General features: G+C 48.1%; 1 protein-coding gene across 7 annotated transcripts in view; it reads left to right on the top strand.

Moving 5' to 3' along the window:
• LOC116942218 (uncharacterized) overlaps positions 1 to 12,612 on the top strand; it is a 66,314-nt gene that overhangs the window by 28,649 nt on the left and 25,053 nt on the right. For 6 of the 7 annotated variants that reach the window (XM_076066797.1, XM_076066796.1, XM_076066799.1 and 3 more), the window contains 3 exons: positions 2,755 to 2,856; positions 8,344 to 8,529; positions 9,650 to 9,754. In XM_076066797.1, the coding sequence (XP_075922912.1) occupies positions 2,755 to 2,856; positions 8,344 to 8,529; positions 9,650 to 9,754 (393 nt within the window). The remainder of the gene's footprint in view (positions 1 to 2,754; positions 2,857 to 8,343; positions 8,530 to 9,649; positions 9,755 to 12,612) is intronic. The other variant, XM_076066798.1, reaches the window with a different exon arrangement.

Genomic DNA, 12,612 nt, shown 5'->3' with positions numbered 1-12,612 from the left:
CAAACAGCGCCACCGCGGCGGCAGCAATAGCACGCAACGACGGCGCTTCGCTCCGAGCGCCGCGTAAGCCCTTTTAGCTCTTCAGAGCACAAGCCTGGGGTCTGGGTGCTTAACGGCAGCCGCTGTGTTCCTGGCAGGGGGACACAAAGCTCCCCCCCCCCCCCCAGGCTGTACTAGTCGAGTGTAATGTTTAGCGCCCCACATTACTCTTTGCAGTCCGGCTGTTGTGTCGCCGTTAAAGGGGCCACAATATTATATCGAGAATGCATTGTAAGCCACGCACGTTAGAATGAATTCCTCTTAATTTGGCTCAGCAGTCGTCTACATTTCAATGCATGGGTGAACTAAGGAAATTGTGTTTCTTTGTGTAACACAGGCAACTCCGTAACGTGGCGCCAAAATGATCGAGTATATTGTCACACGTTTGCCTTCATGATATGAATCATTTCTGTGACGCCTACCAAAAAGTACGCAGAGAAGTCTAATGTCGCGTTATAGCCTCATTTTGCTTACGAGACCTTTCACTGCGGACCCATTTCACCTCTGCGAGTAACAAATTAAACATTTCCTATAGTAAATGAGAATCTGTTCCGAAAAAATAAATAAATCAATCGACGGATTTTAAAACACCAACAAAGCAATGTAAACAAACACGATTGGTAAACTATCCGCTACAGTTTTCCGGGTGGGAAAAATCTCACAGCTCCCACCGCACGGAGCGAAACGTCGGACAACACGACCCAAACACACATCGAGGGCCATGCAGCGGCGGCGGCGGCAGCACCACGGAAACCTGGAGCTCTTGTAGACGATACAAAAATGAGTAAGGCTCATGTGCAACGCGTAGGCACGAGCCAAATGGGGACCTGTTCATGAATAATTAGTCAATAAAAAAGAGGCAATATGCGACTTACACATTGAGCTTCGGTGTGACAGCAGTTGTTATTATTTTTACTTATGCTTTACCCCGAAAGAGCCTCGACGAGTCTCAAGACTCTTGCAGGAGTTCCTTGCCAAGTGTTTGCCGTCGGGGGTGGTGGTGATGTTGCCACGACGTGCAATCCAAACTGAGCAATTTGCAGGTGCATTTTCCACATTGGGATGCTTCGGCCAATCCCGGTTACGTTGAATGATTGTTGAGTTCAGGGAGGAAACTGGAGAACCTGGAGGAAGCCCGCGTAGAGCAGGCGGGGGAGAGAACGCACGGATGCCGCACGGAAAGGCGCCCGAGTCTAAAATCGAACCCAGGCCATTCTTACTGCGAGGCAACGAGCGTTGCCAAATTGCTCTGCCGCCCTCAGCGATGTCCGACGTGCTCTCCTAATGTGTGCCGGCAGACCGATGTGTTCCCCGTCAGTGCACGTTCAGAAGCGAAGACTGCAAGGGTCGCGTCTCCTGCCAAATCTGTACCCTCGAGCCCGGGCCCACCGAGGCAGCATTCCGAGTCGGTCACTTCCTACCCATTCTCTCCCGGGAGGAACGTCTCGGGTTATTCTTCCGATTCGGATGGCGGGCGCGGTGGGGATACTCTGAAAGCGAACGGCAGAGCCGGAGTGAAGACGAGGGCGAGGAAAGAGAGCAAAGCGAGGATTGCTAAACCAACGCGGACAACGGTGCCGATTGGAGGAGGAGTGAGGGGCACGCACGACGGTTTGAGTTCACAGTCGGAAGGCGAGCAGTCGCAAGCGGCCAACGAGCCTGCAAAGCAGAGGGTGGACGCCTCGAGAAGAGAGAGGGCGCCACAGTTTACGATTAAACCGGCACACATACGGGCTAGAATCAAAAGCCAGCCAGCTCCGGAGCAGTTGGAGGGCGACGCTAAATTCAAATCCAAGCGGTTAGTGAAGGACCTGGTCAAAATATATTCTTTGCCAGTGGACGAACAATTGGAGAGCTGGAGCCTAGAAGTCGACGTGAAAGCTCAAGGTGCAGGAGGCGGTAATGACACGGACGTGACGGAGAGCCAAACGCAGTTGCGCACGGACGGCCGAGCGTCACGGGTTAAGGATGAGTCTGAGAGCGCTGGCCAAGCACGTCATTCTTCTTCACTGAATGGAATCAAAGCGTCATTTAATGACGTGGAACCAAAGGAGATAATGGCAAACATAGGATTCGAGCAATTACCAGAGACATGGGACACCCAGAGCGGCGGAATAGCCGAAGTACAAGGGACAATTTTGAATCATCACGATGAAACCGAAGCCATAGAGGCAGATCGGCGAAACAACTCAGCAGTGCCTCAAACCCGGGTGTGTGCAGATAAATTAGATTCGTGGGGGACAGCGAGGTCGCCTGCGAGGAGCCAACGTAAATCACCGCGCGGGGGACAAATTGGGAGAAGGCACGTCTTGAGCCGCGGAGGGGAAGATAGGCCCAGTGGGGAGGAGGAGGCTTTGGAGTCATCTGGCTCGGATTCAGATCGCGGAGAAGTCAGTGGTACAAATCCATCCCAGCGAAATTCAATCGGCAATCCCCATCGCAATTTGCCTCACACCACGATACTTGAAGGCACGGGACCATCCCTGCCACGTTCCGCAAGGAGTGTTCAGGCAAGGCAAAATGTTCACGTTCGGTCCCTTTTACACCACACGGTCGTAAACATTTCACATAGGCGCTTGCACTGTAGAACTTTGTAGCGGCACGCAATTGAGCACATTTTATATTTGCTCCCTTAGCGATTGACTTGATGTAAATGAAACACTGTACATCACCACCCAGTCTGATATGCTGCTCTTTCCTGCGTCCCGCGTTTAGTTATTGGAAGCGGAAGGAGGCTTGACGGAGGGCCCACAGGACACCTTTACCAAGGCAGCGGCGCAGAACCACCTGCGGAGCCCTCGCGTGCGGCTCGAGCAGGTGATGCCCGTGTGCGGGGGAATCGTTCAGGATCGCAGTCCATTTCAGTTCGTGGATGCTGCTGCCATGGTGTTGAGGCGCCGCGGTTAACGACCTCGCCTGGTATACAGGAGGTCGTGGGTTCGATCCCGACCCTGATGCCTGCTGCATATTTGGAGTTTACATGTCTCTCTCATCATCATCACGGTGGCTCGGAGATATTAACGAACTGGCCACCACAAATGATGGCTCAACGAAGTGGCTTATCGTCAAGTGGAAATTTATAGCAGCAAAATTCTCTGCTTGCGGAGGCCATTGGAGCTCAGGACCTGAGAGCACATCCAACATCTGGGTGATGCACCTTTTTACGTCTTTGTGCTTTTACTTCATTTGTAACGAAATGTTTATGTCGCTGCTGTTACCGCTACTTGCGTGGCTGTCCCCCCCAGTGACTCCCCCCGATCCCCTTAATGCCACCATCGCCTTCAACCCCCCGTGTTACAGTAACTCCCGCCTCTACGGGGTGGTCACAGATTACCCTGCATGCACCCAATCTCATCAGATCTCGGTAGCTAAGCCGGCATTTAGAGCCTAGATAGGACTCGAACGGGCAATCGCCATGCGCGTAACAGGTGCAATAGGCTGCTATGCGACTCCCTCGTCAGCAGTGCGATAACATACAATGTTGTTTCTGTACTATGCTCCCAACTTCTTTGTGTTCGCCTTGACTAAATCGCACTGACCAGCGTGATGAAGTATCGTTACATAATATCACTGAACATGCACGCGTGCAGGGAGAGGTGCGCTGATTTCGTTAGGTACAATATTGCACACTTGACTTGGTATTATGCAACGGTAGCATCTATTTATTATAAACGCCTGACCTTAAAAATGTAACCGTTTACAATAAAGTCCGAGATTTCCAATCCTTCCGAATCAACGGTGCATCACAAGGTGGTGAATTTTATGACAAGAGCGTATACACAAATACATAAATACGCAAGGAAATACTTCGTGAAAATCGCTGCGTGCCTAATCGCTCTTTCCAGTTGCGTTATGAAAAATTGATGACCAAATTAGTGCACCTCTCCACTGGCCCAGTGATTTAGCAACATTACAGACTCTTCCACTAATAACACAATCGGACAGCACTTCCCATGAAGTAACCAGATGGCCATGTGAGAGGCCATCCATAATCATTCTCACTGTGGCCAGTCTTGTCACAATTATAAAAAAAAAATTACAATGCTGATTGATAAAATGTACACGTGCAACCGTGGATTTTATTTTCCCACTGCAGAGAAGTTCCATTTGTGTGATGAATGAATGGCTTCCTTATCCTGGGAGCCTTCATATCTCTCCATACAAAAGGGATGTCTGCACACAGCTTTGTCTTGGTTTTGATTCATGTCTGCAATTAGGCTGGATTGACCAACATTCAGTGCAGGGCCCTGTTAAATATGGCTGAGCCATGATCAGCCCTCACATTGCCATGTCTCTTCAGCTGAACCAAAATTGATGTCGTTCAAACCAAACCTAACCGTGTATATTGCATTTTTGCAAACGAAAGACATCTATAATATAGGGTTTTTTTGGGTTAGATCGCGTAAATGTAAATGTGTTGTTAAACCCGCCACCACCCGACACAGCTAATTAGTAAGGTTGTATTACATAAGCAGGACGTGCCATTTCGTTACTAGTACAGCACACAGGTGTGTTGGAGAGCAAATCCACAACATTTATCATCTGAGTACGACGTTTCGCCAATAATTACAACTCGCTTCATCTGGCAATAGCCAGATTTGTTGAGAAATCCGCAGACAAAGTCCTCTGAACTTTCCAGTGCTGTTATCTTTTTGCATGTATCCAAAATGCTTATACACCAATGAAATGCAGGGGACATGGCTGTCGGTACAAAATAAAAGTTAGCGAGCAGGATCATTGATATGCCTATCAGTGATGCCACGGATAAGATCACTAACGTATCGTGCAACTCCTTATCCATAAACACATTTTCCGTGCAATCTTTGAAACAAAGGCAGTGATTACCTTTGTGTGCGGAGTGGCCGTGTGTGTGTGTCCCTGCACATTCGATATATGATTAACCTGCACATACAGTGCACTTGCCTGGACACCCATGAGGTGGGCTACCAGTTCAGATATGGGCACTGCGTGTCGGTACTCTGAGAACATATTCCACGTGTGCACACTGCAGCCTGCAGGTTCCACTTTCATGTACGCCTACATCGTCAATCGGAATGCAATAATAAACCGCGCATTCCGGCATTCCCTGTGAAAAAAAACACTCGGCCCATTTTCTGCCTACCTGCCAGGATATGGTCCCTTCTTCCTCTTGCCTTCCTCAAATCCCACAATTCCTATCCCCAACAAGAACGCCAGTGATATATACGCACCAATAGTATTCCACTCTCTACACTACACAGAGCCCAGTCAAGAAGTTCAAGTAATTAATTTATCGCGTCCTCCCTCGGAAGCCGTCTTCTTCCGCACCGATGCATCGCTGCTAGTGATCGCGCAAGCCCCTGGCAGCTGCCCTGTGGAAGCCTTCAGCTGAAACGTCTTTCAGTCGCCTCGTCGCATTCGATTTAACGCGCTCGGTGTCTTGACAACGAGATCCTTTCGCGGCGAGTTTCACGCATCACGTTCGCCGCGCAGGCTGCTGTGACAAGGCGGCGGGAGATTTTTTTTTTGGAGCGGCGCCCTAATAAAATAATATAAAATAATCCCACAAACATTCTTACCGGAGCTCGCACGAATTCGCGTTTCCCTTCGCCACCACTCACTCCCCGCCGGCTCTGATGCTGACGTGGAAGCAATAATAAAACTTGACATCCTACATCAGGGGTTCTGAAAACTTTTTCAACCGTGCGACCTCCTTTTTGCGCGGCCAAAAAGAATCCCACATGGGGCCGCAGCAGTTGGGTTGTGGGAGTGGTGGCAGCACCACCACCACCACCCACAACTCACAGAGAGCGAGTGGTGGTAGCACCACCACCACCCACAACTCACAGAGAGCGAGTGGTGGTAGCACCACCACCACCCACAACTCACAGAGAGCGAGTGGTGGGGTATCACTCTGCGGGCTTCATAGCCTTGAGATGTGAGAGGTCTGGACGCAAGTCATTCTGACAAACGACGGACCTAAATGTTAGTTTATTTCGGCAATTAAGCCGACAGGGTACCTATTTATTTAATATCAATGAACAGGGTCAACAGGAACCTCCCCCCCCCTCCCCCCCTCGGGGTGAGGGCCCACAGTTTGGGATACACCCCGCCCCAACGTAATTGATCTGATTGATCGGAGCACTCTCATTTGCAAATCACATCGGGACAGATTTCCCTTACCCCACCACCGCCTCTCTCCATGCACCCTCCCGCCCCCCGCCTCAACCCTCATCTGTGCCCAGCCCGGGCAGGTGTGGGTAGGGGGCAGCCTGCCACAGCTGCCACACGTGCAGCCTCGATCTGCTCGATCTGTGCGCGCGTCCAGTGACCCACGCGCTCGCCCAATGTGAGCGGGGATCCTGAGTTAGGGGTTGCCAACCCTGGCGTACAAAAACCTCGGCAAATGTCGTGGGAAGAATATTTTTTTTTTTTTTTGACCAGGCAATGCCCACTGACCTCTGTAGCTCTTTGTCAGACAAGCGACCTGGTCACAAATGATAGCCCAATTAAGTGGCTTACCCTAAACGCGTGACGTTGATTCTAAATGTGGAGGGGAAAACCGGAGCACCCGGAGAAAAATCCACGCGACCACAGGGAGAGAGGCACGCAAACTCCAAATATACTGCAGGTCGGGATCGAATCCCACGACCTATATTCCAGGCGGGGTAGAAGGCTGTCTAAGAAGGATGTCTAACACTGGAAGAGGGGAGAACTACACGTGAATGCGTTGTCTTTAGTCGTGTATGATTATAATTATTATTTTGCAACTGACAAACAACGGAACTTTTAGATGTCCCTGGAAGGCTTACCAAATTTCTCAGGAAGGCGACGTCAAATAAGAGGACCCTGGGCAAACCAGAACAGGCGGCAAACCCATTGTCTTACGTGGAGGAATCCGATGAGCTATGAAGCTCTTTTTCGCAGATGTCCAGAATGGGCGGGTCAGCATTGTCCTCACGGTGAAGAGGTGGGCTCGTCAACTTAAGTTCCGCAGGGACAAATGACAGCAGAAGGCCATGGTGGCCAAAGTGTGTCGATGAGTCTGAACAAAGACCATCCCGGTTTGCAGTTGCCTGGTTGTACTGCTGGCCAAATACAATAATTGCCACAATCTCAGCTGTGTTGAGCTTCCGGTCATCGCAAGTCTGCGTGCATAATGTCCCCAAGGGATGATGATGTCATATTAACATGCAAAGCATGCTGGAATTCCCATTATGTTTTTCTCTTCATAACACCTCTTTGAATATAATTTGTTTCCGGTTTAGACACACGAATTTGTCGAGGCCGTTGAATTGCGTCCTCAGCCGTGTCTAAAAACACGTCTTAGTTTGACGTTGCAATTGTTAAAACAATTGATCCGTTTATGAGTGCTGTTTTTAAAATAATGATATACTCAATAAAACATTGGACCACTTTATCCCCTAAAATCGACTTCACTCAACAATTGCGGCCTTTGACGCTGTCTTAGAGTGTTGTTGCATTTTGCCCACGAGAGGAAGCCATTGGCAAAGGTTCCGTGCGGGAGGTTCCGTCGCTCGAACACTCTCCTTGCCGTGAGATCGGGCACGTGTTTCGTCGGCGGAGCGAGAGGATCGATCCTAAAAAAAAAACCCCACAACGTTAAGGCAATCGATAACCCCGATCGAATTAATGGCAATGGCGCCACCTGCAGTTTGACCTGCGATAGCGTGGCGAGGAAGGCATTTTCAGAAGTGGACTGTAGTTCAGAGTTATTCGGTAATTACGACAGTTGTAAAATACTTATAAAGTTAACACTTGTCTCTCCAGAATAGTTATTTTTTTGCCAAAACAAAACGTGACGCTTCCTTTGGCAGTGCGGCACAAGCACAAATAACAAAAAAACTCATCACATTCGTTAATAACAATGCCCCTAAAGAGGAACAATTATATAATGGCAAACGTTTCGGGACAATGGCCCTTCTTCATCACACACAGAGAGAGAGAGAGGGAGATGATAAGTGCAGGTTAATCTTCACCGAGCCTTTGCATGTATCTCATGCTCATTCATCGGATGGTATATAACAGGGGTCGGGAACCTTTTTGGCTGAGAGAGCCATGAAAGCCACATATTTTAAAATAAATTTCCGTGAGAGCCATATAATATTTTTGAACGCTGAATACAACTAAAGAAATGTCAGGTAAGATTTATCTGCGAGCCAGATGCAGTCATCAAAAGAGCCACATCTGGCTCACGAGCCATAGGTTGCCGACCCCTGGTATATAACCTTGATGACGTTTGGCCACGAGGACATCGACAGCAGTTGGTGACAATCATTTTCGGTCCCGTTGTGCTTTCACCAGAGTGATTGGCAGCTGAAGGAGAACAAGGCCGTGCCGCAGCAGAGGCAGCAGCTGCAGGCAACGGAGGCTGCTGCGAGGGAGGCCCATCGAGGACCGGCCGGGGCGAGCAGACCCAGCACAAGCCACACCGCGGATGTTTTGCGCGCCGAGATCATTCGTCTGAGCGAGAGGGTGTCTGCCCTTGAGGTACGCACACTTTTTTCGTTGGTCTTAGAAATTGCGCATGTTTTCGGTTGTTACTCTCACGTGAAACTCGTGTTATTTGACTTGATGATCATTATTATTTTCTTGAGCGGAATTAGTTTTGACTGCTGTTTAACTTTTTATTTTTAGCAGGTACGGCCCACCGAGCTACGTAGCCCTTTTTCAGAAGCGACCTGGCTATCACAAATGATAGCTCAACGAAGTGGCTTATCAAGTGGAAATGTATAGAAGCCAAATAATTTAAACGTGTATTGATTCTAAATGTGGAGGGAAAAACCGGTAGGACACGGAGAAAAATCCACGTGACCATGGGGAGAACATGCGAACTCCAAATATGCAGCAGGCGTCAGGGTCGGGATCGAACTTACCATCTCCTGCATAACAGGCGAGGGAAAGGCCACAAGTGTAATGGAAAAATATTGAGCTCTGCTCATCTCTTTGGTTCTGGCTAAGGAAATTTCACACCCCTGGTGTGGTCAGGAGAGGTTCTACAGAGAGCCTGGTTTGTGTGGTGTTCCTGCTTGCAAAATTTGTATGTTCGTGATTTGGTGCCAAGTGTCATGGGAAAGGTACAGATCATTGAAACCTTATCACTTGAGGATATGTTGGCACCTAAATAAGTTTTGTGAGTGATTTAAGTCAGCTGGACAAGACGTACAGTAAGTAATTACCCAATGTGTTTCTGTACAAATAGACTTGAAAATATATTGGGGGTTTTACACCAGATCTCAGTTGGTATTGAATTAATTGTATATTTTCTTCATCTTATTACACATTCAAACTTTTAAGGCCTGCACAGTGAGATTGAGAGTTAGGATATCGAGGCATATATTGCTAGTCCCCATCTAATATAAATATTGATCATTATGATGATGACCATGATCAAAACATGCACATTAAACTACAGCAACAAATTTTGATTTAAAGCTTTCGTGACTGCAGTAATTCATATTCTTAGTTTTTTTCGGTAAAGTCACGTTGTTTCTCTTCAACGTGACTTTACCGAAAAAACTAAGAATACAGCAACAAAGTTACCGTTTGCGAATATATGGGGCAAATGCATTAACCTCGTGCGTGTGGCAATGCTGTGTCTGTGAACCAGGGAGAACTGAGACGGGCTCATGATGCTCTCAAGCAAGCAGAAAAAGCCGAGAAGTCACTGGCAACAGAGAAGGTCTCCCTTCACAAGGAGCTGGAGGACACGCAGGTAAGCCTGCTCCACCACCCACGCGAAGCAATCACAGAGGAGGACCTGTGAGCTCACGTAAATGTAATACGGTTGAATGCCCGGTTGCCACCTCCTGAGGTACAAAATGCCAGACATAGCACGGAAAGAATATCCCACAATACCAGACGAGGGAGCGCTACCCATAAATGAATTGTCTTGAGTGGTGGATTGTTGTTATTCTTATTTTAATGTCCTGGGGAGATTTCCAGAGAGTTGGCAAGATTGTCCTGTTTTTGTTTTTAAGCTAACACCAGGACAGGTGGCAACGCTGTTAAACAGTGGCTTCACTGATTTATATTTCCACATTTTAACCAACATTCTTCTTCAGTGCATCCAACGTTGTCCCACAATGCACACGTCTGGTGATTGGTGAAAATGGAACCTGCTGGTGATGCTAGGTGGAGGACAATCACAGAAGTTTGGAAAGTAATTCGATCGTCCTTGGCCTTCTTCCCATCGCCTTTGATTTATTCAAGGGCTACATTTTGCTGAGCTCATTTTGTAATTTTTTGTGCTTTTTTGTTATTTTCATTTTCAGTGACCGTGTTTCAGGTCAATATTTTTTAACATTCATTGATTTCTGTTAAGACTGATTCATGTCAATATCATAGCAGTGTAAACTTACAATCCATATTTGTTTTTGGGGTTAGGCCACGCGGTGGCAGTTTGTCACATTTTTATGTCATTAACCCTCCACCACCCAACGAGATTGTCATGTTTACAAAAAATATATAATTCACGCGTGCCAACGTATCCATCAAATTCTGACCAATAAAGATCCTCACCCGGTGGCTTAGAGGACTTTTCATGACTGAATTCAGCATCGACATGTGACAGGGGTTTCGCTCTGACTACATATCGAGTGGGCTGCCTCATCCGTGTAAAACTAAAACTGACAGCTTATTCGCAATGGCTGTAATTACTGCGAATGAATGGGAGGCTTTGTGCGATGTCACCCCGCTGTACGGGGTACAGCAATGTTGCCGCTTGCAGTTGTCATGTCCATAGTCGCCCTGTATTTGTTGTTTGGTGAGTTAGTCGTTCACGCAATAGTTAAACGTGTGCAGCCGACATTGACAAGGCGACGTCGTTTTGGTCAAAATGAGGAATTTAACATTTTACAAATCGGGACTACGTTCCACATCCTGTCTCTTCAACTCCCACACCCCCACCGACACGCCCGTCAATGGGTGTCGAGATACCTGATGCAAGGGCAACATGGAATGCACGCTGCTTGAACTGTCAGCCTATTGTTCAAGTCACAAAAAACTCCTACGCGTTTGTTCATAATACTGTGGCCTTAAAAGGGGAAACCATGTAAAAGGTGATGACGTTAGGGTCAATGGCCCTTCTCTAAAACACATTTTAACAACAGCCATTGCCCAAAATGTCACAGATTATATTAATATACTTCTCCGTCTAAGGCGAGGCAGGGTTATCGACGAACACGTTGAGTTTTGTTGTTGTTGTTGTTTGTGCTCGTGCACCACTGTCAACGCAGCAGCAGCAGCAGCACCACTAAATGTGTCGTGTTATTGGTCAAGCGATGGGTCGGGGTGTCACCTGCACAGAGCCAACATCTTTCACGCGCCTCTCTGAGCGTGCCTCTGCGTGCCTTCGTGGGGGGAGCGGGCGGTTTTTCCCACTGTGCTCCCACCTACCCAGGTGCCCCGGGTTCAATTCCTGGTCATGGTTAGCACCAGTGGTGTGTGGAATGGAGACATATCCCGAGCCTCATATACATGGGGGGGGGGGTGAACAAAAGAAATGGGGGGGGGGGGGGTTGGGGAGTGAACAAAAGAAATGGGGGGGGGGGGAGTTGGGGGGGTGAACTAAATAAATTGGGGGGTTGGAGGAGATGTGAACAAAATAAATGGGGGGTGGGGGGTTGAACAAAAGAAACGGGGGGGTGGGGGTGGGGCAAAGCGGCTGAGCGTGGTTCCAGCCACTCCACCCCCACGCCTGTCGTGCCAGCCCAGGTCGGTGCCCTATACAGTAACAACAGCTTACCGCCGGGAGTCTCTCACGTTTAACAGGAGGCCTCTCTCTTAGCGTGTGTGTGTGTGAAGAACTTATCGCCATCACTGCCAGGGTAATAATGTTCTCCTGATGTTTGCCATCGGCACGGTTTGCATGGTAGGGGGTTTTTGAGGGTGCGTTTAGAGTATTTGGCTGCTGTAAATGTCCACGTGATGACGATAAGCCACTTCGTTGAGCTGTCATTTGTGGCCAGGTCGCTTATGAAAAAAAACAGAGCTACATAGCTCAGTGGTGGGTTAGTGGTGGGTTACCTTACCTGGTAAAATAAAATAAATTATTTAGTTTTAAAATAGTTTAATCATACTCCAGTGCATCTCACTCGCACGCTACAGGATGGCCCAGATGTCTTGTGACCCCCCCCCCCCCCATTTAATGATCGAAAACTTAACGGGATTTTTAAAGTAAGGTTTATTTAAAACATAAATTAATGTGCAATGGAAAAAAATGGTAGGAGTTAATTAATTGGGGGGGATGTTACAAGACACCTGGATCACTCTGCCCATCTGACTCGGTTAACACTACGCGCTAATGCTGCTGTATTGGCTTACTGCAGGAATACAGTAAGCCTTTAAATACCAGGTAACGCTTGCATTTTAAAAAAAATCCTGGTCTCTTTGAGTTCTCACCTCGTTAACCAAAATAAAACTTCACAAATTCGTGCTCTTCGATCCATCAAAAGCAATTCTGCAGTAGGTTTGCTCGTAATGAGGAAAACAAACGACTCCCACTCCAGGACCTGTCACCATGTTCAGCCTAAATCTTGCTCTACGCACTAGCTCATCAACTGGAATGTTGTT

Source organism: Petromyzon marinus, chromosome 13, assembly GCF_048934315.1.
Source record: "Petromyzon marinus isolate PM22_M1 ecotype Great Lakes invasive population chromosome 13, UKy_Petmar_22M1.pri1.0, whole genome shotgun sequence".
Lineage (NCBI taxonomy): Eukaryota > Metazoa > Chordata > Hyperoartia > Petromyzontiformes > Petromyzontidae > Petromyzon > Petromyzon marinus.
Note: the sequence above shows the minus strand (reverse complement) of the source record. Positions and strands in the feature narration are given on the sequence as shown.